Source organism: Nuphar pumila, chromosome 15 (genome assembly GCF_984573655.1).
Source record: "Nuphar pumila chromosome 15, dmNupPumi1.hap1.1, whole genome shotgun sequence".
Classification (NCBI taxonomy): domain Eukaryota; kingdom Viridiplantae; phylum Streptophyta; class Magnoliopsida; order Nymphaeales; family Nymphaeaceae; genus Nuphar; species Nuphar pumila.
In genome coordinates this window covers 2,099,871-2,124,843 of record NC_143263.1, presented here as the reverse complement: position 1 = coordinate 2,124,843, position 24,973 = coordinate 2,099,871, and the positions used below count along the sequence as shown (strand labels likewise).

Genomic DNA, 24,973 nt, shown 5'->3' with positions numbered 1-24,973 from the left:
TTCTGTAGCAATTGGAATTCAAATTTGAAAGCAAAACTCCAAACAGAACTGAAAATCGATTGTCAATCAGATGACACCTTCATTACCAAAACTGAATAGATGGATTTTGATTAGGTCAGACATTCAAATGCCTTCAAAATCCTTGATGCAAATTGTCCAAAGGATGCCTGTTGAACACTTGCCCGGGTCGCCTGAGTGGTAGCGAGCCTGGGGAGAAGGTGTTGACCTCTTCGTTTCAGATTCGACTCTCAATTTTTAACTGGTGGTCTGTCTTCGATATTGTTAACCTCACTTGGGGTTCACCTCGGATGGGGTGGGGGTGGGCCCATTAAGTGACCCGGTTTGAGTGAGGATTCTTCCATTTAAAACACACAAAAAACGACTGTTGAAGGTAGGGCGGTGAATGGATCGGGTCATGGTTGACCTGAATTCACACATATAACTAATAATTGGGTTCGTGTTTTGTTAGGTCATGAAAATAAAATCTCAAACCCAGAATTGTACAGTTTTAGAAATTTATCCATAGCAGATTCTCTGTAGGGAGTGAGGGATCGAACCCGATCATAGCTAAACATGGTGGGTACCCGTTAAAAATCATGACCCAAACACGGTCCGCATTTACTCTGATCAGGTTTGAGTACCAAAGAATTTGTGTTCGGGTCGGGTCGGAAACCAAATACAAACCGAACCCCTTGACAGCCTACAGACAAAAAAAAAATGTCATCAATCATTCTAACGTGAAGAGTCCAAAATATTCCTTTGTGATCTGTGAGACAACAGGAAGAAACGTGTTGGAGGCTGATTGGTTTATCTTGTGTGAGAGGGAGGACTACCAAAAAGCTTACGCGACGTCATCAGACCTTCCACGTGCGGATGGTTTTCGTTGGTTTCTATTCTACGTCGTGGTGGCTACTCTTTCTCCCCTTGTTTTAGAGAGAGAAAGGGGTTGGAGGGGTTGGCCGGTAAGGGGACGTGCATGGTTTGATCCGCAGATGAGCAGGAACAGCTAGAGAGAGAAAGCGAACGTGTTCCTGCTCAATCTACCTGATGAAAGGAGATCCCACTTGGCAACGACCCCAACTTTGATCCACCGCAACCACCATGTCTAGCTGTGATCGGGCTTGATCCCTCCCCCTCCCTAGATAGAATCTGCTTTGGATAGACCTAGAGGTCTGATAATTACCAACCAGAATGTCAACATCCAAGAGGCTTTACCAAGTTTGGAAGGGGAACAATGTAAGCTTTCTCCATGAGATTTCTAGAATTCATCCACTATATTCTTTTTTGCCATGAAAATATTTGTTGGCATTGATTGATCTGATTTGTTCTTTAAGAAGGAATTAACACAATGTAACCTTTCTTCATAAGATTTCTATAATTCATCCATTGTTTTTTGTTTGCCATGTAAAGGCTTTTTCTTATTGATTGATCTGATATGTTCTTTTACAGAAGGAATTAACACTGAATCCCAATTGGGTATTCATGTGCTAAGACATATTTTTATATACAGTTGCGGTTTAATTTGTTACTTTTCAGTTCTATTATCGATTTGACCACGATTATCATTATTGAGTATTCGATCTTTGTTGGATCATTCACAATCGGATGCCAGATTTCCTTTTCCTTTCATGTGTTTAATATTGTCAAGATTTGGTGTAACAGGACCATTTTTCTTGATCTCTGAGCTTAGTTGTCTCAATTGTGCATTCTTTTCCCTTTTTCTTTACACAAATACTATATGACGATTGAAGATTCGGCCATGCCCTGTTTTTGGTGATGTAAACTCGATTGCAATTAGATATTCAATTGCTCAAATTTCCTTCAAAATGCTCACATTATTTGCACAAAGCACTTAGTTTCTTTAATAACTTTATGCTAACTAGCATTATTTTCAGATGCATTTGATTTTGTAGTACTACTCATTACCCTCTGTTAGTATATGCTATGCAATAACATCTTGAAAATATGGGTAGGATTCCTACATAATTTCATTGTTCAGAAAATTGAACTTGATATTTGTTACATAGGCCAATAATTGGATGTCATTTTGTGCTCTTTCAGAGGTTCTACTGTGGAGGCAGGCTGATATTTGGTCCGGATGCCGGGTCAATTCTTCTGACTACTTTCTTGATCTTGGCTCCTGCTGTAATATTTTGTTCTCAAGTGGCTACTAAGATCATCCAACGCTCACCACATCTTGGTTACCCTATACTGATTGTGTCAGTATTCCTCACTGTGTGGGTAAGTGATTCTTTTGACTACTTACAGGTAAAGAGTCAGGGAACGTTTTCTCTGCCATTCTACATTTTTCTTATACTGCAGAATTTTGTAATGAACACAAGCATGGCTCTCTTTGTAAGCATGCATCTATTTTTACTTATTTTGGTGTCAAAATGTGATCAATTAGACATTGTCAAGGATCCAGAAGAAACATTAACACGGAACCTATTCTAGTGCTAGGTTAGAAGCCTTTGAATTCTGATGTTATTGGTCCCCATACAAATCTATGAAATTCACCCATGTTTGGCAACCTCATGTTCTCATATTAGGTGCATAGAAGTAAGTCCAGATTTTGCTCTAAAGATGGTGTTTTGGTTTATTCACACAGAAGATATTCTAAACATATAACGACAAAAGATGAAATATTCATAAGAATTTATAAGAAAAAAGATGTGTGGAGGAATAGCAATGAGCGTAAAAACATTTATCAACCCACACTATTTTTTACTCATTTTTTGATTGCTTAATCACAAATGAGAAATATTCATAAGAATTTATAGAAAAAGAAGTGTGGAGAAATGTCAGGGAATGTTTAATTTTCACAAGCATTCATGATACCCGTACTTTTTTTACTCTTCATTTGCTTGCTTGACCACAAATGAGAACCCATGGAAAAAATTCAGCACATTACCTGATTACCCTGGTAATCTCTCTCTGTCTCTCGTGAATTCACACACACATGCGCATAAGTGCAAACACTGATCCATGCACACCTACTCGCATGCCCACCTTTGAGTAATGTGTGCATTTGACCACAAGATCTCATTATTGAGAAAATTTCGTAAGCGACCTTAGACCTCATTATTGAGAGATAGAAAGCTTGTTTGAAGTGATTGTTGTAAAGCACATCCTTTCATTATGAATCCAAGGTTGTGAGATCTGATCTTTAGTATCTCCTGAGCCTTGGGATAAAGGGCATGCTTTAAGCTCTTATTACTTTCTTGTCTCTCAAGTATTTAAATACAATTCCAGATGCAATGGAACGTTTTTCAGTGAGATGTGCTTAAATTCAGTACCTGAACATATTTTTTTAATAAATTTGGTAGATTAGGGGTTATGTTTCTTTTTACTTACAAATCCTGCATTTGTCATTTTCATTTTTATGCTGTTTACGTTCCAAATGGATGCTATCCCATCTTAAAGGGTGTTTTCCTACTCAGTATTTGTTTAGGTCGTTGACTGCAAGATCAAATGCCTACAATAATGTGATATACGAACATCTTGATTGATATGCAGGATTTGTTATTTCTCATCATGACATCTGGTAGAGATCCTGGTATCATGCCTAGGAACACACGGCCTCCTGAGGTGGAAGAAGGTTTTGATGTTGCGACTGCATCAATGGAATGGGTGAACGAAAGAACTCCACATATAACATTACCACGAACTAAGGATGTCATAGTCAATGGCGTTATAGTAAAGGTCAAATACTGTGATACATGTATGCTTTATCGGCCTCCCCGTGCCTCTCATTGCTCAATTTGCAACAACTGTGTGCAAAGATTTGATCATCATTGCCCCTGGGTTGGTCAGTGCATTGGGCTAGTAAGTTAGTATACCATGACTTAGTCCTTGAGATTTTATGAGATGCCATCTTGCATGAGCCATGGTTATTTTGATTATTCTCTGACTATGCCAACAAATGTGTGTAGATAAAGTGTGAAGCTATGTATATTAAAAATTACCAGCATGGTTTAGGCCAATCAAATCTGGAGTCCTGATGTTTTAGTTCTTTAGGCATTGAAATAATGATTGTAAAGTACATAGTGCATGCACCTTTTTAATACTTGTAGGTACTAATTATGTGTTTCTTAAATCTTAATATGAGCTAATCGCATAAAATATGTTTTCAAGGAGCAAATTACTTTATGAAATCATAAGTGGGTCAATCTATTGATTAAGAAATACTTTCGTTGACCTTGGATATAGCAACAAAGATCCTTTTGACAATTTTATAGTTCCATAATATCACAATGTTTCAACATTTAACTCAATGAGCATTTTTGTAGACAGCTAGTTATAAAAACCAAAGGAAAGGCATGCATAACTTTAGTTGGTTTCCAATGAATAATCTGAGTGTTCTGTCTCAAAAGCTATAGCAGGCCAAGTAACAAACTGTGTGTTGGAGAGATCGTGAAAAGTGCTTCATGAAGCTCAAAGTTTTCCGGTAAGAATTTGTGGAATAAATTCATGCATGTGTTGAGTTGCTCAATTAGGAAGTCCAGTTGAAATATGTATGAACTAGAAATCCATGCCACAGGCCGTATAACAAGTTGTCATAGTAAAATAACTTTTGCCACCTCATGAAGGTGCGATCTGAGTGGTGACAAGAATACATGGTTACCCATAAGAACCATCTGTTTCAACATGTCCATTTGGGGGATGTCTCACTGCTGCCTAGAGGACCTATCCTGTACATGTTATTAGAACATTTTACATATATTTCGTCACCCTGTTCATTTCTACAAAAGCAAATGAGGAGTTAATTTTAGTAACTAACAGGCAGCATAGGCAGAATATATACTACAAGGCATCTGTGCCTGGCTGAAACCCTTCTTCTAAAGGGCTCTTCCTCTATCTGCTGTACATCACTATTTCAGTTCAGTTGCTTGTTTTCTTGAAAGTAGTCCTTTGGCATGTTTTCTTCATTTGGTTAAATATTATCTGCTCTGTTTTATACGAATACCAACTTTCAATTTTAAACAGTTGTAAGCTGTCCTAGTTTTGATTTTAGTTCTTATTTTTATAGGCAAGAATGAACCAAGAAAACCATCCAGTATCTTTAATTATTGATAACAGTAGAGAATAGAAGCCTAAAATTTGAATAACTTCCTAACTCCTTATTTTTATAATGTGAAATTGCATACAAACTGATTTCTAACTACACAAAAAGTAGAAGATACAACCCAGCAGCCTCAAATAGGTTGTCCGGATTGTCTATTCTCAGTTAAATTCATGAAGATTGATCTGTTGAGGAAAAGATGAACTTTTCCTGGAAACTTGTATGTCTCCATCATCTGAAAATGCAGCTTAAGAACCACCGCGGGGGTTGGCCAATGGGAATGGTTATGAGGGTTCTGAGATGAAGGCACCGGATCAAACCCCACTGGTGCACGGGTGTGTCCGAAGCTTTCAGAGGCGGGCCACGTAAGGCACTGTGGTCGCGGAGCCACGCAAGGCACGGTGGTCACAGGGCCCCACCCGGGGTTTTCCTCACTTCTGCGTGGGTTCCTCGTCATAAAAAAAATGCAGCTTAAGAAGTGCCCAGTTGGGATAGACCGATTAAGCTATCTAATTTGCTCGCTGGTGTTTTTCCTTAAAAATGTTAAGCATGAGATGCGAACAATGTATCTTTGGCTGCATTTGCTCCCATATTCAAGTAACAGCACTGTAGTATGCCACAGTAATATCTAAGAATCTAGTAATTTTTCTCTGATGTGGACTATCTTCATCAAAGTTTTTGGCCTTCTGTAGTTATCTAATTAGTTGCACACAAACTCTTTGAACTTTACAGTCCAGATGACCATCTTTTCATGTAATGTGTTTCATTCATCTAGCATATCCTTTTCTTCATTCAGTTTCTTCTGCGTGGTGATCTGAATGTTTTATCTTATTCTATGTTATGATGGTCCTTATATGCAGCGTTGATTCTGGAAACCATCAAAATTCAACATTTTAACCAAACATATGTTCATTATCTTTGTTGCAGCGTAACTATCGATTCTTCTTCATGTTCATTTCATCCACAACTCTTTTGTGCATATATGTCTTTACCTTTTCTTGGGTGAATATCCTTGTACAAAGATCAAACAGTAGCATCTGGAAGGCTATGGCCAAAGAGATACCATCAGTGGTGCTTATTGTTTACTGCTTTATAGGAGTCTGGTTTGTTGGTGGACTTACCATCCTCCATCTCTATCTGATGAGCACAAATCAGGTGACCTTCTGTCATTGATCCTCCATGCGTTTATGGTACCAAGAATGGTCAGACCAATGGAAAATAAAAAACGCAGAAGTGAACATTTAAAACCAGTCACGAATATTGTTGATATTTTATATTCTTGCAAGAAACTCACATGATATGAAAATAGCAATTACATTGCAAGAATTTTAAAATGTCACTTATTTTGAATATATCACAATTTATTCTTATATTACATCATAATTTTTTCATTTTTACAAGGTTTCTAATATTTCTTTATTTTTTTTCCAAGATTTTCCCAATGTTTTCTGAAAAAAGCAAAATTTTCCAGCTCTAGATTTTCCCTTGCCTAAAAAATCCCAAACTATCATATACCATCTGACAGTTCATACTAAACTAAATCATTTGACATTGTCTCGTATTATCTTAGTTTGATAAGGTATATGTTTAACACCTTTGGGGTGTAAATATGATGTAATCATATTTTTATCAATGAAAGGAAGGGGGCCATATCCCCCACCTGAATCTTATTCGAAAAAAATCGGTATATGTTTAACACGTTCATTTTTTAATTGTATACGTTTGTGTAGCATAATATTTTTAGTTTCTATCTATATATTTGACCATATATTTTTATAGCTGATGATTTATTATGCCTGTGATAGTCATCAAATAATTTATGGCATCAATTTTATCTTAAAATTCTTTAGTACTGAAACCATGATTCATTTACCATGTTGCAGACTACTTATGAGAATTTTCGTTATCGGTATGATAAAAAGGAAAATCCATATAACCTGGGGGTCCTGAAGAACTTCATAGATGTATTTTTGTCACGGATCCCGCCTTCACTGAACAATTTTCTATCAATGGTGACAGAGGAGCCTATGGAAGCTGTAACTCCGAGTATGAGGGGTGACATCATTAGTTCAAAGGCAAATGCGAATATAGAGTTTGGCAACAAAAAAGGAGGATTTGCTGGTGATATGCAACTTCCTGAAATTCTGCAAGGTCTGGATTACGACAGCGTCGATGACAACCTGAAGAGTAGGGACTGTGATCCAGATCATGCATTTGATATGTTTGTTCTCCCTGTGGCGGAAGGAACTCTTGAGGCTGGTGAAACAGATGAAGTGAAAACTGATGCAAATCATCATAGTATCAACATACAACCATGAAAGGTAAAGTACCATCCAATGCAATTCAAATATCAATGTCATGCCTACAAGGGCTCGAGCTGACTTGTGAATGTCACCAAGCTGAAGAGATATCACAAGTTCGAAACCCACAGGGAGCATCCCTTGCTGCAAGGTCGAAGCTGAGCTGAGTGTATTCCCTGATGGGCAGAGGGGCACCTCAAGGGTTTTACTAATTGAAGGCCTGCCAATGTGCAGTAGGTGATGGGAGGGTTTTCCCTTGGCCTAACCAAAAAAAGAAAAAACAAATCAATATCACAGGCATGTCTCAGTGCTGGTAGTTTTGGAACTTCTAACTAAAGGAAAGAAGTGAACATTAACGCACTAGCGGACCCGAGGGGTTAGCCTAGTTGGAACGGACTTCAGCTGTTAGTAAGGCAGTTGGGGTGCGATTCCCTCGGGTGTTATCTCCCTTGCATAAGCTGATGGCTCCCTGGGGTCGAGGGGTGCACTCGGGTTTACACACCTCTGGGGTGGCTTCCCCGTCCTTCATGGAAAAAAAAAGCACCAGTGATGACACTATTATCGACCATACAAAAAGGATCTAGCTTGGGTATTGATCTAGACATGGCTGATCCAGTTCAAAATCCAATCCTAAGACATGTTATTGTGTCTTTACCTACAATGCTGCTCCTTCCATTCTTCAAAATTACTGAATGCCAGGCCCAGCACACGCAAGGCCAAGTATGTGCCTGTGTATTGAGTAGTGATGTTCTAAAAGTCAGGCTTTTCTTATCCTTCAATTTTTGTTTGGTTTTTTGTTACAGTTGATACCCTCTTAGATTCTACATCGTGGATGGTGGTTGTCCCCAACCACTATTGCACACAGGCATCAGCATTTGATCCTAGAGAGGCGTTTCCTGCAATGCTTCATCCTATCATATGTAAAGCTTTCATGTTCTTGGTATATCCACCATGTGACTGCTCAAGAAGTAGCTAAAATGGTTCTTATAGATTTTGTTGAGGTGAAATCCCAAGCTCAAGGCTGTTGTTTATACAAAAAAAAAATCAAATGATGTCTTTGCTAATTAATAGTTGGCTGTCTGTGTGGATATTTGCTTATGAATTTTCAAGTTACTAATTTTGTACTGTTGAATTGTATGATTTATTTCCTACCACTTTTGTAAAAGCAATGGAGCAAAAAAAAAAACAATACTATTTCCAAGTACACAGTACTAGTAAATTTGCCCGGACTTACAACCGGGTGATTAACTGCAGTGAAGTTACTGCGTTTTCGTTGGACAACGCAATCATTTTAATATAGAGCATTTTTTAGAAAATAGCGAATCGAAGGCGTTAAACCTTCACAGCATGGATTGGGAGAGCATGTAGTAGGAGCACTTTGAGAATGAGAAAGCATGAACTAAATCCAACTGTACCAGTGGAAATCAACGCATAACTTGAGACTGTTTGAAAAGTGATCATCGGTGGTCACTGGAGTGGTAAGTGTTATAGGCCGAGTCTGCTTCATGTAATCCTTATAGGGTTTAGGTATGGTTTCTCTTATGGTAGGTCCGATTAGGATACCAGCATTTTACATCAAATTTGGGTTTGGTCTCACCCGGTTTGGAACCAAACCCGAACCGTTGAAACCTTTGTCAAAAAACAACCTTGGTCTGTGTCAGGAAATTCAGAAAAGGTGTACCTGACATGTAATATCAGTTAAAAATTGAGACTGCATAAGGAAATTACGTCTAAGGATGAGCGGATAGAAGTTCAAGCCTTCATGACAAGCACCTAATTTTAACAAATAAGTATAAAAATAGGACTTTTGGAGTTCTCTTAAACCTTTCCCACCGTTGCATTTAAGACAGGATAAACCCAAGGTCGGTTATTTGACTATTGTCAAAAAAACAAAACCTTGTGTTAAAAGTTGGGTCTGTAGTTAAAACTTGAGTATAAAAAAAAAAAAAAAACACCATACGGTAGATTTTCTCCATTTACCATGGAAAACCATCCATTCTATTTTTTTTTTTATCATTATTTGTTTTTGTTTTCTTGTGTTAACCATGAGCTGCTTGTAGGAAATCAACCATGAAAAAGAAAAACCATCAATCGATATGATTTTTATACATACAAAAAAGAACAAAACCATCTGCACATTGTTGCAAGTCCAAATTAAATGTGATGGATAATACAGCCAAAGGAAGCCTCAAAAGGATTTGGTGTGGGGGATGCACGTTGGTGAAAAGCGTGGGAAGGAAAGCAAAAAAAAAAAAAACATGACAGGAAACAAACTATGGGCCCCTATTATTGAAATAGTGGTTTGGAACTATTGGATTCAGTTTTCCTGCTAACAGCATCATGTTTGTAGACCACCGTTTTTCACTCTCTGTTCCAGTTGAACCGGGCACACTGATTTCCAATTGAAGATCATTGGGGCCCACCATAGTGTCATCGGCAAATATCAACAAAAATGTTAATTAATAATAAAAAATATTTAGGAAAGAATAAAAATCGAAAAATTAACTCTGATACCCGTTTTATCTGCATGTCAAAATATCACATTTTTTTTCAGAAAAAATAGATATTTGTCAGTTGTCACCGTGGTACTCGATATACACAGGTTATTCTGTTCTCTCCCTTAATTCAGATGGACCCTTAATACTGTTTGGGATATCATTACCAGACCACAAATGAAACGCTAACGGGGGACGCTCAAGTTAACACTGTGATTAAGTTGGCAAGCTGAGTTAGAGTAAACAGCGAAATGAGGACAGTGAAAGCTCATGCCTCCCTAACACTCATATTAACCAGACACTAACGAACACGATTACCACAGAAAATAACCAACATTAGGATCTATAGTGACTCATTTTCATATAATTCGGCTATCTATTGTACCAATATGATCGACCAAATTCATTAAGATTAATCAGGCAAAGAGGCCTTCGAACTGACCTCAACCTGTGATCTCCTGTGCATGTCTTCAATGATTTGTGCATAAAACTTTCCACATCAATACTCAAAACTCAGAAAATGAGAAAACTGCATAATAAAAACCAAGCACAGACAAAAAAAAAAATCCGAGTTTACAGATAGCATGCCGCCCTTGTACCCAATCTTGCCCCACACAGAAAACCAGATAAGGAAAACCGCCATGCTTGCTGCATGTATCAAAACGACCCAAAAACTGCATCACCTTGTCAGTTGACATGATTAAAAAACCAATACATTTCCACAAGATGAGACTCAATCGCAATCAACCAATCACAACACCCCTCCTATCCTTCACACCAACACTCCTTCCACTATATAATTACCAAGTACCAACTCCACCTTCACCACCCTCCATTCTTGCCCCTCTAAAACCTCTCATAAACCCTCCCCACCAATCAAAAACAGAAAAAAAGAATGGCTGCAGAGATGATGGCTCTTCTCAAACCCATTTCATTCAAACCAGAAATCACAAACAACAACAACAACACAAAGGCCATATTCAGAAACAACCACACCCCAAAATCATACAAGAGATGCTTCCCAAAGATGAGTGCTGGACCAAACACAAAGGGGAATGCGGTGAGCAAGAAAGGGAAGACGGCGATCAAGGAGACATTGCTGACGCCGAGGTTCTACACGACGGATTTTGAGGCGATGGAGGAGCTTTTCAACACCGAGATCAACAAGAACCTGAACATGAGGGAGTTCGAGGCGCTGCTACAGGAGTTCAGAAACGACTACAACCAGATCCACTTCGTGAGGGACAGGGAGTTCAAGGAGGCGGCCGATAAGATGCAAGGCTCGCTCCGCGGCATCTTTGTCGAGTTCCTCGAGCGGTCCTGCACCGCCGAGTTCTCCGGCTTCCTTCTCTACAAGGAGCTCGCCCGCAGGCTCAAGGTACGCTTGTGAATCGTTCGCCGGAATATTCCTTTCTGGTCGTCTTCCAGCACTGTTTTTGCGATTCCGACTGGCTCTGGTTTTTATTGGGCAATTTGTTTGTTTATCCGGAGGAGGACGGATCAAGTGATTTTGACAAAAAAACCATTTTTTTGCGTTTTGAAATCACTACCGTCCAACGCTTCAATCACCACCGTCCAGGGTCCACCAAAATGCGGTGGTTAAAGTGATGAACCGTGGTGATTTCAAAGCACAAAAATTTGTGTTTTGTCAAATCACCTGATCTATCCTCGTTTATCTGTTAAACCCGAATCCAGAAACCAATCACATTTTATTATTTTAAGCTGCCAATGAGTAGGGTATCCGAATCCATCAGGGTGCACCCAAACCCACCCAAGTCACAATAATTCAGTCGAGTCATGTCGGTCTAAAAAATGAACCTGGATAAGTATAGTTGGTTATGTGATTTGAAGTTGAATGATTTAAATTCACATATTCCACCGTGAGATTCATTTATAATGCAATTTCAAATCACATTCCTGGCATTTTTACAATGTCCTGTGATTCTTGAAACCTATGATTATAATTCACAATCACCCTACTTTCTCAAGGTTAGCAAAACATGAAAAATGTAAAAGTTGTGATTGTGATTGTTTTTGTGTGTTTTTACATTGAATGACAAGATTAATCATGTATTCTACTTTCCCAGTTTCTACTTTTTTAACTCCTACTTTCTCAACCTACTACTCTCACCTGTCACCAAAACAAGCATGCCCTTCATTTCTCATTTGCATGTGATTCCAAATGACATGTTTGGTTAGCTGTGCCAATGAGATTCATTCTCTCATTTGCATGAGATTTCAAATCACATGTTTGGTTTGCTATGCAAATGAGATTTGTTTTCTCATTTGCATGAGTTTCCAAATCACATTTGAATGCAACCAAACATAGGGTATTCTTTTATTTATATAAAAAAACACTGGGGTCAGCCGGGTCAGGTTGGATATCCAACAAAAGTTATAGCCCACCCCAACCCACTTGTTATTGAGGCCGGGTTCAGGTTTACCCAAATAGCATTTAGGTCAACATTTTTTATGCATATTTGAGTTGAGGTTGGATAAGGTATCCGAGACAAACCCAACTGCCCAAAATTCACCATCCAAGGTCAATCCCTTCAGAAGTTTGCATGCAAATGAAGTTTAGACATAATTGAAGCTATTTTTTATGATGTAATAGCATTTTGGTTGATTTAATTCTATGTTTCAAGACTACCAAAAGCTTTTGAGATAAGAGAAAACCAAGAATCAAAGGCCCCTCTATACACAAAAATGGCCCAAGACTCTCAACATGTGCACAGTATGGCTGGTCACCTTGTGTTCACATGGTTATTTCTTTTAGTACTTAAATATGAACCTTTTCATTTTTCTTGCATTTTTTTAATGCTTTTTGTTTTTATTACTTATACTAATGGATTTCTCTAAACAGAAAACCAATCCGGTTGTTGCTGAGATTTTTGCACTCATGTCCAGGGATGAAGCCAGGCATGCAGGGTATGTGATAAAAAAAATGAAGCATTCTTCTTTTCCATAATCATGTTATTGCTTCAAAGGACCAAGAAGAACTATGCACAATATATATGACCTGTTTTATTTTTTTTTTGCAAATTTTTGCAGGTTTCTGAACAAGGGTCTTGCTGATTTCAATCTGGCACTGGATCTTGGTTTCCTGACAAAGGCCAGGAAGTACACATTTTTCAAACCACAATTCATACTCTACGCCACATACCTGTCTGAGAAGATTGGGTATTGGAGATACATCACAATTTACAGGCATTTGATGGCCAACCCCAAATACCAAGTCTATCCAATCTTCAAGTACTTTGAGAACTGGTGTCAGGATGAGAACAGACATGGTGATTTCTGCTCTTCAATGCTGAAGGCTCACCCTCAATTTCTTAATGACTGGAAGGCCAAGCTGTGGGCAAGGTTCTTCTGTCTTTCTGTGAGTCTTCTCTTATGCTGCAAACTCACTGTTACTATGTATGTTCAGAAGACACAGAGAACTCTCTCTCTCTCTCTCTCTCTCTCTCTCTCTCTCTCTCTCTCTCTCTCTCTCTCTCTCTCTCTCTCTCTCTCTCAAGCTCTACATGCACATGCAATATTACTCGTGAAACTCTGTCTTCTGCAATGCAGGTCTACGTAACAATGTACCTTAATGACTGCCAGAGGAATGCATTCTATCAAGGCATAGGCCTTAATACCAAAGAATTCGACATGCATGTCATCACCGAGGTAATCATGTCATTTACCAACCAATCAAGCAAACATTCATATGCCATGGAATTCCCAATTCCAGTGAAGCAAATGAAAGTTGAGAAAGAAGAATTGGCTCTGATTTGGCATGTTTTGCATCAACCTATCCTGCTTTCAGTGCAGTCCAATCAAATGAATCTGATTAAAAAAATTCATCCTTTCTCTCTCTCTCTCTCTCTCAAAAAAAAAGACACAGGAACATGAGCTAATCTTAGTATATTCTTGCCATTTTATGGTAGTCATCTCATGTAATTATTTGCTAGTCACAAATCTTGCTCTTGGGAAAATCTCATGATATTTTCTAAAGTCTAGTTTTTCTCGAAGAAAATATCAGTATATGTAGAAATATAAAATATTTAAAAATATATTGACATACAGGTAATATAAAAATATTTCATATATAAGCCATATTTTTCACCTTAATATTGAATCGAAATCTTGTTAAAAACATGATATTTTAAATATAAGCATTTTCTTAAATATCATGTTATTTTGGTAAGTATTTTCAAAATTTTGGGCGGTATTTGTGGCTATGTTTGGTGGTCATTTTTCCAGTGACCCAAAAAAAAGGAAAAGAGAAGAGAAGAAAATTCAGTGGATCCAGGCCAAAATACCCTGCTTTTTACCAATCCCGCCCAACCTGGTTCCCAGGAATCTAATTCTCTTCTAATTTCATTAGGGATGTCAATGAATCAGATTTTATCCGATATCCAACCAAATTCAATTTAGTTTAGTTGCATTTGGTATGCCAAAACCATAGCCGATTATAATCTGATGTGGATAGGGTTTTGACTTGTTGCTACTGAATCCGACAAATATCTGAATTTGATAGATATCTGAATGTGTTTTACCTGTAAAAAAAATGGATCTGGTATGAGCTTTTAACCATCTGAATTTGAATCGGTTTAGCCAGCATCCGATTAGGCGAATATAGCATTCACCACATCCGATCCAAATCTGAACCATTCACATCCCTAAATATCATACTCACTTGACCCATAATCCATGGATTGCAAACTGCTAATCCAACCCATGTACAGAATCTAAACATTGCAACTCTGTTTTTGTTTTTCAGACTAACAAGACAACAGCAAGGATCTTCCCAGCCGTGTTGGATGTGGAGAATCCAGAGTTCAAGAGGAAGTTGGACAGAATGGCAGAGATAAACGCCAAGCTGAATGCTGTTAGCAATAGCAACGACCCTCAATTTCTGAAGAACTTGAAGAAGATACCCCTTGCTGCTGCCCTGGTTGTTGAGCTCTTGGCAGCTTATCTCATGCCCCCTGTTGATTCTGGATCTGTTGAATTTGCAGATTTTGAGCCCAAGCTTGTCTATTAGACACATAAATGTAAAAGAGCACCCCTTCTGTATCTGATTTTACTGCAAAAGGGATTTTTGTAAGAGTTTTATTACTATCTTGCCAAATTTTCAACTCTCATTATTTTGTTTATCAAGCACAACCTTGTCATTGTCATTTTAATCTAAGTGCTATCGAAAGCACGAAACTATTGAGCTGAAAATCATAGGTTCAAGCTTTATCTACTCAATATAACCTCATTTTTATCTTCACTCCCATCGCCCATCTCTGCTCTAACACCCGTTCCCAAACAGATCTTGTTTAGCGTTGTGATAAACAATGGTTGCCACTTGATTGGTAAGGGAGCAAGGGTCAAATCATGTCAGATCTAAAACTAAATAAAAACAAACAATAGATCTAAATTCTAGGACGAACCCAAATAATATAAGATGAGGTAGGGTTGAATTTGAACTCAAAATATATGGTAATGCTAGATTCAATAAAAAAAGATTAAAAACAAGCTCTCTCTCTCTCTCAAACCTCACAATAAAAGGTCCATTGGAGAGGTTTGGGAGGATATATGGTAATGCTAGATTCAATAAAAAAAGATTAAAAACAAGCTCTCTCTCTCTCTCAAGCTCTCTCTCTCTCAAACCTCACAATTTTGGGCGGTATATATATAGGGTCACTAGAATATGTTTATTGAAAATATGGCATTTTTGACACTTTTTGCAAATCTGACCCTGCACATGCATTCGTGGTGGTCCATTTGATAGGAATCAACTGTTGGATCATGTATTTTCGATGAAAAAATATGATTTTTAGATGCTTGAATATTTAAAAAGTTCCTAGATCACATCCGTACAGTAAAATTTAAGAAAAAATAAAATTAAGTTCACATATTTCCCGTAAACATATTATAGTGACGCTATTGAAATATGTTAACTGGAAATATGTGAACCAGTGTGAACTAGGCATTTCCTACACTTTTGCAAATCCATGGCATGCATTCAGCATGGTCCATCCTGTATATATATAACAGTAGGATCAGTTTCAATCCTAACCCAAATTAGATTCAACCTCAAACATTGATTAATAATCCAAGAAAGCAAATCTAAATCCGATCTGAATGCACATTCTTACTGTAAGGATCCAAATCTACAAATAACATCAGAGTTCCAGCGTAGTTTACCCATTTTAGAGTATTAATTTCGTGATGTGTACATTTTACCTATTTTAGAGTGTCACTAGTTCCGTGACGTGTAATTTATATTTTTTATGGAACTTTTCAAGAAGCGCACCTAAAACTTTAGGCCATGATGAAGAACACACCAAAGTTTTCAATGTTGTTAAAAACACACCTAAACTTTTTAGTGATTAATTAAAAAACGTAGACTTAGCTTCTGTCAGTATTACCATTAAATTTATGCTAGCTATAATCACCAAAAGTTAGGTGTGAATTTTATTTATCACCAAAATTTTAGGTGTGTTTTTTAAATTAAAAAACAAATTATTTGGGGGTAAATTAGTAACTTTACTAACTCAACTTGGGTTGATAACTCAAGTTAAATTGACAGGAAATGTGTTTTTTAACTAATGGAGCATGAGCCCAAAGGGGCTTAGCCGCTAGGCGGGAAGTCTAGGTTCAATTCTCATGGGCATCACCCCTTGCACAAGCCAAAGTGTGGCGACTCCTTGGAGGCAAAAGGTAAGGGGTAAGTCCACAGAATTTTGCGTTGTCAGGACAGCGACCGTAAGTATGGCAAGCAGAGTTAGTGCGTCTAGGTCTCTTATTCTATGGGTGGTTTCTCACCGTAAAAAAAAAAAACTAATGAAGCATGAATTTAAGTGTGTTTCTAACAATATCAAAAACTTAAGTGTATTCTTAATTATCACCACAAACTTTAGGTGTGCTTTTGAAAATTTTATTTTATTTTTTATTGTAGGGCACTGGGAACTCATAGGTACAAAATGAAGAGAGAGAGGAGACTCATGCAAACAAAACCAAGCTTTTCGGTGACATCACTTATTTCTTTAATGCAAAGTTATCCAAACCGGCACTATAACGTTGTCGATGTCCGTCCACCTCATGCAGTAGACCCTATTTCACCAAACGCTCTCTACAGAGGACATATCCTTTTTTTTAAAGGCAAGCTGGGTCAGGCAGACCCCACCAATTATTATTCAACATACCACTGGGTTTGAACCTGCAACGTCCCACCACAAGACGTGCACTGACAGCTCCTACCAACCACGAGGAGCCCCCTTTTTTCTACCACACTTATCTTTCCTAAGATAAAGGCCCGCAAAACAATATGAAATGCACGTTGGTAAGCACATTAACCCATCGTTTATCAACACCAACTAAACTTGGAAAAAAGACAATGATATTAACATTTAATGAGGAAACATATAGGGTAATACATCCATGCAAAACGGGCACGATGCTAAATGCAATATGTTATTAGATTTTTGGGGTTTTTCAAAATTCTTAGTGTATAGATGTGATCTATATGCTTGATGTTATAGTAGTCAGTTCTTGGAGCATTTGGTTACAATGCATGGATAGGTTTTTATAAGGTTTCAAAAAATCAATGGCCTATAATTTTTATAAATTTTAGAGGCTCCAAATATCATTTTTTCTATCAAAAGTGCATGATCCAAGTATCGATTTTTAGTAAATCAATCATGTTGAACACATCTGTATGGTCAGAATTTTGTGAAAACATCAAAAATCCAATAAAATGATTCATTAGCGCAATGACATATTTAGTATGTATTACCCTATATATATAAGAAAATATTTTCTACTGATAAGTTAGAAATCATAGGTGCTAGCATAGTAACAAACATTTTTTTTGGCAAAATCTCATTTTTCAAAAACTCGCGAGAAATTGAAAGATTTTCACAAATCTTTTATTTTTTCAGTAAAATCTCAGCAATAAAAAATTAATTGAAAATATAAAAATTATTTTTTTATAAGAAAATATTAATAAAAATACACAGTTTTTTCATGATAAATAACTGTTTAAAACGTAAATATCACATTTAAATCACGGTATTTATGTTTTTTCATAAATCTCACGATATTTTGAATATCTCATGAGAATTTGCAGTTTTAAACTTTCAGACAATTTCTCACGATATTATCGAGAGATTTTCATAAATCTCGCGATATTTGGGTGCTAGTAGTACCTACCCAATCTATCCACACAAATGTGATCAACATCTTGTTTGTTAAGGATCAAGCTTTAGATCATGCTTTTCTTCTGTAAAAATGTTATTCTTTGAGTTATAAAATTTCAGCACATTATTGGCTATTGACTTTTGAACTTATTTAAAAACATAATTACTTTTCATAATCACATCATTCAAAACAAGTTTCCTACTAAAAAAAACTATGTAGATCACATTTGTAACATTTGCTCTACAAAAAAAATGAATTTTTTTGAAGAAAAAAGTGATTTCTACTCATTAGTTCCTTACCTTCGTTATTGTGTGTTATTGTGTGTAAGAAAAGTGATAGCTGCCAAGCACCAGCTTACCTGAAGCGAACAAGTGTTTTTGGGTTGTTTTTTACAATTCTGATCCTGCAGATGTGTTCGGCATGGTAGATTTGTCAGGAAATGATACTTGGATAATATTTTTTAAACCTTATAAATACTTAACTGAATGTTGAAATCCAACGATCTAAAAGTCGATTCTTATAAAAACAAGCATGTATAACACATCTGTATGATCAGATTTAAGTAGAACATGAAAAAAAAACTTCAAAAACCTGTTAGGCTGGTGGTAGGCAGTTACCACCTACTGGTATAAGGTTTGGGTTACTAACTAGCTTAATGAATGGAGGAGTACATTTGGTTTTCTTTTTTACAGGAATACTGTAGTTGATTATAATTAACTTGCTTAGTTAATCCAGCTCTATTAAGATGTGCATGAACCGTAGTGGTTACCCGAAGATATGCATGAACCCTAGTTGTTGAAAACAATCAGCTTGTATTTTTTTATGATTTGTATGTAAAATATACTATTAGCCTAGACCTGACTTAATTTCTTTGTTCACCAGACCGTCTGGTTTGGCTCCAGCACACGACTTGACTTTGACTGGCCTGGTCCTCTGCGCTTATTGTGGTTGGCCTACTCTAGCGTGCTTTTCTTCATAAACAGAAAAAAATAATATGTTTTCTCAAAAAATACGGACCAAACTGATTTAGAAAAAAGTGATCTATATGCTTGATTTAGAAAAAATATGTTTTCTCAAAAAATAATGCATTTAATCAACTTTTGCCCCTAATTTTAAATATGGACCAAACTTTTACTAAAAACCTCAGGTCAACACCCATCATAGTGGAAAACATGAGTCCATTTTGGTTTATTATGTTGTCCCTTGAAAATTTGAAAAGTCAACAAATGGGCATTTTAGTCATTTTAAACTAAAGAACGTCGTCCTCTACCTTCGAATAAATCCATGGCTTCTACACATTTACAGAGAAGACTCTCTCTCTCTCTCTCTCTCTAGGTCTCTACGTCGTCCTCTCCTTTTTCATATTTCCAAAATTATCCTTCTACACCATGATCTCCAAATTCATCCCCTACGTGATCCCCACGGTGAGATCCCGTTTGTCATCCTCCGATTTCTCGAACGACAGAGCCCGTTTGGTGTGCTCGGATTTCGTGATTTCGTTCATGTGGGTGTGGTCTGGTGCCCTGACGAGGCTCCTGGTGTACAGGGTGCTTGGGCTGGGGCACCACCCCACGGGAGAGATACTGAAGGCTGCCCTCTACGTCTGCTCCCTCTTCTTGTTTGCCCATATAGGGAAGGTGACCAAGGGCGGGTCTTGCAACACCCTTACTGTGCTGGCCAGGTCCATTTCTCACGATTTTGAAGGCCTCTCCTTCACCATCTCTGCCAGAATTCCTGCTCAAGTGAGTTGAAATCTTTTTTTCATGGTTAATTTCTCTCCACGTATACGTAATAAATTCAATGATATTTTGAAAATATCGTAATTTTATCATGATATTTTCAAAATCCAATATCATGCTGAAATTTCCAAAATACATTCCATTTTTAAAATATTGTGTTTTTATCCTGCTACTGATGTTATAAGAACGACTGCGATAAAAAAAATCTTAAATATTTATTTTATTGTTTACATCTTTCTTCATACTTTAAACATTTTTGTGCTTTTATATATTCCATGTTTTCCAGAGAAAAATCATATTTTCCGATGTATTGTGGGACTTTTAGATCACGTTTGAGTGGTACCAAAATAGGGGCTTTTGGGAAAACACACGAAGCATTTGCGCGGGCCCCACCGTGACTATGCAAACATGCCTTCTCAAGAGAGGGTCATTTTCCTCGGAAAGATAAATCCTTCAGCAAAGTCTTCTTCTGGTGCACACAAACGCCCCAAGTCAATGAGATTTTCCAAAGAGCAAGATTTGATACTTTAGTTTCTCTGGACTGGTTTTTTCCTGAAGTTTTCTTATAAAATGGCCCAAAAAGGTTTTGCTCGTCTGGTAGGGTCGACTTGTGAATGTTACCAAAGTTGATGAGATGTTACAAGTTCGAAACCCACAAAGGAGCATCCTCGGCCGCAAGGTGGAAGTTGGGTGCACTCCCTGGTAAGCAGGGGGACCTCAAGGGTTTTACCACCTGAAGGTCTGCCAACATGTGGTTGGTGATGGAGCGTTTTCCTTGGCCAGCAAAATAAAAAATAAAAAATGAATGATCTTTTATTTCTTGTGCTGGTTGATAAAAAAAATAATGTTTATAGTGTGTTTTTTTGGCATGTTTTCTATATAATTGTAGATATTAAGGAATTATAAGATCATTACTTTTACTTTATTTGGTAAATCCAAAAAGAAACTGTATTCGATCAGTAATAGGTGATCTACATGGAGCTATATATGGAGAATCTGATTCTTTTTTAGGGGTGGTTCTATGGTGAAGTAGCTATTATGAACAGATCAGTTGACTTCTAGTGCAAATGGAAAGTTTATCACCAAATAACCTTCACTTGCTACTAATATTATAATTTTAATCTGTAATAATTTTAATCCAAACTAAATAAATACAAAAATAAATAAGTAATGAAAATTGATCCGAATGGACCCTGCACATCTGGTAGTGACACACACCTGCATGGTCCTTCACTGCTAACTTTCCTTTGCCTTTTTTTGTGATGCAAAACACTGCAGAGTGTCCCCCCTCTCTCTCTGATTGGTTTTTTTTATCTTGTTTGATTTGATGTATGGATCAGGTGCTTGGTTCCATTGTTGGGGTCACGTTCATCACCCTCACTCTCCCTCAGGAGACTTATGGTGCTAGCCTGAAAGCTGGTATTCATGAAGGGGCATTAACAGAGGGACTACTTGCTTTTGGAATAGTGTCAGTTTCACTTGGACTTGACAAGTATGACCCCGATAACTCCTTAATGAGAACATGGATCTATAGCGTCTCTAGACTGGCTCTCCGAACCCTGGGCTCAGACTTAACTGGAGGAATAATGAACCCAGCAGCTGTGAGTGCTCTTTCTTTTCCAATCTTATTGCACCTAATCCGTTGTCTTGGTTATGATAATGCAACCTAATCACAACCCTTATTTTATTCAATAACTTATACAAAAGAGAAAGGATAAAATTTTCTTTTTCAAGAATTAATGAGAGTTGGGGGAATAAAATCCAACTCATATGGTCATCAGAACAATTCCTCCAAAAAAGCTAAGCATTTGTCTTAAATATTTGAAACTTGAGGTAGATAAACACAATTTTTCCATACTTCAGGTGCCAACATATAAATTACACTAACTTTGTGCGGGTGCGTGCATGTGTCAGTAAAGAATTTGCATTAAGAATTCATTTAAAATTTCTGAAAAGTTCTACTTCTTGGTCTCTATGGAAGAGCCCATGTTTCCTAGCAGCTACATCACAAGGACACGAAATACTTCATTTTTTATATACTTTTTATTATAAATAAGAGAAATGAAAACCTAAAAATCGTCAATGTGCTAAATGATTTTCTTTTTAAGGCAATTTGGGGTTAGGCAGATATCTCTTAAGCCCCATGTGGCAGAGGGATTCGAACATGAGCCTTCAGCTTGGCACAGGACCCCGCTTATCACATGGGATACCACCTCGGTGGTAGTGCTAAATGAAACATACTAATGAATTTGGATTTTTCTTTTCAAAATTTTGACTCATGTGTTCAGCATGATTTATTTACTACAAATGGATACTTGGATCATGCATTTTAAATGAAAAAGATGGTATTTGGAGCCTCCAAAATTTATGAAAATGGTAAGCTATTGATCTTTTAAAGCTTATGAAAACCTATCCATGCATGCATCAGAATCAAATGCTCCAAGTGATAAATATAAAAAACAAGCATATAGATCATATCGATACGGTCAAATTTTGAAAGAAACACCAAAAATCAAATAGGACATTTCATTTAACACATTTCCATTATAAATATCATATAAGTGAACAGCACGAGCATAAGAGTAAGCATATGACATGGGAAGATAGCATCTGCTCAACTCAATTATTTGGTAATTACGAAGGAACCCATGTTCTTCGGTAGTTTGGGTCTGCTAGCCAATAGTAACGAGACGATAGCTTCTGCTCAAATCAATTGTAACAATGCATGGTGACAGGCATGTGGGTGGGCGTTTGTTTTGGGCAATCACAGCGCAAAGGAGCATTTGTTTGTTTACTGGGTAGCACCGATTGCGGCAACTCTACTGGCAGCATGGGCATTGGGGTTCCTCTCGTGGCCGCACAAGCAAAACATGACTCCTCAATTCATAGTGTCTGTTCCGGTTCCACGGCGTTTGGATGCATCAAGCAGAATCTTGTCCAGGAAGACCACCAAATTTCAATAACCAGCCTTTCTTTGCACAAGTGCAATTGCTGCTCATCTTGTATGGTCAACATCAACGCAGTGCTTACAAACTTTTTTTGTTAGCACCATTTGCTCTCTCTCTCTCTCTCTGAACAACCGTGGTTTTTTCTAATCCAGCGGATCCTGGTTGAGCTTGGCTTTGTTGTTTGTTGCTAGCTGTCTGTAGTTTCTTTTTCTTTAGCTTTTGTTTTTCTATATTTTAGTTTTGTTTTCTATTTTGTTCGGTTCATGGGTTCAACATTTTGTTGATCTTCATGAGTGATAATCTCTCTCTCTCTCTCTCTATATATATATATATATATATTATATATATATATATATACACAAAAATGTGTTTGGGGTATGATCACTTTCAAATATGATCAGAACTAACTTGCTAAGCGTTCATCAAGTGCTCGATGGATGCTCAGTGCACGTTTGCGTCAAATAACACTTACCTTTAGCGGCAACTTTTTGTTGCCACTAAAAGTGTTTATGCAGAAATAATGATGCTGTACAGGATGGATGCTCAATGCAATTTAGTTTTGGTCATGTTCGAAAGTGATCATGCACCTAGGCACTACTCTCTCTCTCTCTCTCTCTCTCTCTCTATATATATATATATATATATATATATATATATATATATATATATATATATATATGTAGCAGTGGTAATATACCCGACCCCAACCCATACCCAATGGGATTTTTTTGAAAATTCAACCATAGGGATGTGTTCTACATGATTGATTCACTCGAAATCGACTCTTGAATCATGCATTTTGGATGAAAATGGTTTTGGGAGCCTCAAAAGTTTTCAAAAATTGTAGACTGTTGATTTTGCAACCCTATAAAAACTGATCCATGCATCGAAATCAAAAGATCCAAAAAAATTTATTCCTATGAAAACAAGCACATAGAACACATCTTTAGGGTTAGAATTTTGAAAAAAAATAACAACATTTATGGAAAAAAACCCCATCAGGTTTACTCGTACCAAACCCTATAGGGTCACGGTGTGGTGATAAATAAAAAGACCCTATTAAGACTTGGGTCAAGACTTGAATGTCTGATTAATACATAAAGCTCGGTATAATTTGTGAAATTTTATATCATAACCAGGCCTGATCAAGACCCACAAATTTTCAATGCAAAAATGATAAAAGATATTATTTTACCAGGTATGGTTTGTCTTATGGTAAGTTTGATTAGACCCAGGTCCAGACCCGATACCATACCCAAAAATAAGGGCCAAGTTGGGTACCACCTAGGTCCGAACCAAACCCGATCGTTGACAACCCGATATATATATATATATTGAGAGAGAGAGAGAGACTAGAATATGAGAACTATTGTGCGAACCACAATTTTCATGGATTTTTTGTTCTTTTCTCTTGAATCTAACCATACAGATGTGGTCTACATGCTTGGTTTTATAAGAACCCATTCTTGAATCATAATATTTTGATGCATAAATGAGTTTTTTTAAAGATTTAAAATCAATGACTCATAATCATCATAAATATCCAAGCATTCAAAAATCACATTTTTTTCATCAAAATACATTATCCAACAGTTTATTCCTAGCAAATTCACCATGCCAAGCATATCCACATAGTTGGATTTACAAAAAACACGTTGAAAATGCCTTTATTTCTAATTTTCATATTTCAGTTCTCATATCCTAACTATTATATATATATATATAAGAAAATGGGAAGATACCCAACCCCATCCATCACCAACTTGGATCAAATGGGGGTTTTTCAAAAAATTTGATGTTTTTTTTAAATTCTAACCTTACAAATGTGTTCTACATGCTTGTTTTCATAAGAATCGAGTCTTGGGTCATTTAATTTTGATGCATGGATAGGTTTTTATAAGGTTCCAAAACCAATGGTCTATAATTTTTTAAGACTTTCGAGGCACCAATAATTATTTTTTCATCCAAAATGCATGATCCAAGACTATTCCTATGACAACAAGCACTTAGAACACATTTGTAAGGTCAGATTTTTTAAATAAAAGTCCATCGGGAGGGGGTCGAGCAGGGATGGGTTAGGTATATTACCATTGCTATATATATATATATATATATAGAGAGAGAGAGAGAGAAAGAGAGAGAGAAATTGGTAGTTGCTCACACGTTAGGTGCTAAATGGGTTTTACTACCCTTCCATTGTCTTTTTCACAATTCAAATGCCATAAATGTGTTGGGCATGGTCGATTTACAAGGA

The 24,973-nt window shown here is 37.1% G+C and overlaps 3 protein-coding genes across 3 annotated transcripts; all 3 read left to right on the top strand.

Moving 5' to 3' along the window:
• The first annotated feature begins 946 nt into the window (after window positions 1–946).
• On the top strand, window positions 947–8,489 carry LOC149814105 (putative protein S-acyltransferase 4). The gene is made up of 6 exons (XM_089989592.1): window positions 947–1,236; window positions 2,062–2,241; window positions 3,517–3,825; window positions 5,990–6,217; window positions 6,946–7,383; window positions 8,166–8,489. The coding sequence occupies exons 1-5, from the start codon at window positions 1,192–1,194 to the stop codon at window positions 7,378–7,380; spliced, it is 1,197 nt and encodes a 398-aa protein (XP_089845718.1). The 5' UTR covers window positions 947–1,191; the 3' UTR covers window positions 7,381–7,383; window positions 8,166–8,489.
• Window positions 8,490–10,137: 1,648 nt separating this feature from the next.
• LOC149814104 (magnesium-protoporphyrin IX monomethyl ester [oxidative] cyclase, chloroplastic-like) lies at window positions 10,138–15,068 on the top strand. The gene is made up of 5 exons (XM_089989031.1): window positions 10,138–11,235; window positions 12,721–12,785; window positions 12,909–13,236; window positions 13,428–13,526; window positions 14,623–15,068. Exons 1-5 carry the CDS (start codon window positions 10,753–10,755, stop codon window positions 14,884–14,886), a joined length of 1,239 nt encoding a protein of 412 aa, XP_089845157.1. The 5' UTR covers window positions 10,138–10,752; the 3' UTR covers window positions 14,887–15,068.
• Window positions 15,069–19,424: 4,356 nt separating this feature from the next.
• Window positions 19,425–22,999, top strand: LOC149814103 (putative aquaporin SIP2-1). Its single transcript, XM_089990188.1, has 3 exons — window positions 19,425–19,774; window positions 21,112–21,372; window positions 22,507–22,999. Exons 1-3 carry the CDS (start codon window positions 19,535–19,537, stop codon window positions 22,732–22,734), a joined length of 729 nt encoding a protein of 242 aa, XP_089846314.1. The 5' UTR covers window positions 19,425–19,534; the 3' UTR covers window positions 22,735–22,999.
• Window positions 23,000–24,973: the final 1,974 nt, after the last annotated feature.

What these genes read in the sequence shown, in the direction of transcription:
- LOC149814105 (XM_089989592.1), top strand. Translation starts at nt 1,192, where the DNA reads ATGTCAACATCCAAGAGGCTTTACCAAGTTTGGAAGGGGAACAAT. An exon ending in AAGTTTGGAAGGGGAACAAT is followed by an intron (nt 1,237 to 2,061) that starts GTAAGCTTTCTC and finishes GTGCTCTTTCAG; the next exon opens with AGGTTCTACTGTGGAGGCAG. An exon ending in ATCTGATGAGCACAAATCAG is followed by an intron (nt 6,218 to 6,945) that starts GTGACCTTCTGT and finishes ACCATGTTGCAG; the next exon opens with ACTACTTATGAGAATTTTCG.
- LOC149814104 (XM_089989031.1), top strand. Translation starts at nt 10,753, where the DNA reads ATGGCTGCAGAGATGATGGCTCTTCTCAAACCCATTTCATTCAAACCA. An exon ending in AGCTCGCCCGCAGGCTCAAG is followed by an intron (nt 11,236 to 12,720) that starts GTACGCTTGTGA and finishes TTCTCTAAACAG; the next exon opens with AAAACCAATCCGGTTGTTGC. An exon ending in ACATGCATGTCATCACCGAG is followed by an intron (nt 13,527 to 14,622) that starts GTAATCATGTCA and finishes TTTGTTTTTCAG; the next exon opens with ACTAACAAGACAACAGCAAG.
- LOC149814103 (XM_089990188.1), top strand. Translation starts at nt 19,535, where the DNA reads ATGTGGGTGTGGTCTGGTGCCCTGACGAGGCTCCTGGTGTACAGGGTG. An exon ending in CTGCCAGAATTCCTGCTCAA is followed by an intron (nt 19,775 to 21,111) that starts GTGAGTTGAAAT and finishes TGTATGGATCAG; the next exon opens with GTGCTTGGTTCCATTGTTGG. An exon ending in GAATAATGAACCCAGCAGCT is followed by an intron (nt 21,373 to 22,506) that starts GTGAGTGCTCTT and finishes GCATGGTGACAG; the next exon opens with GCATGTGGGTGGGCGTTTGT.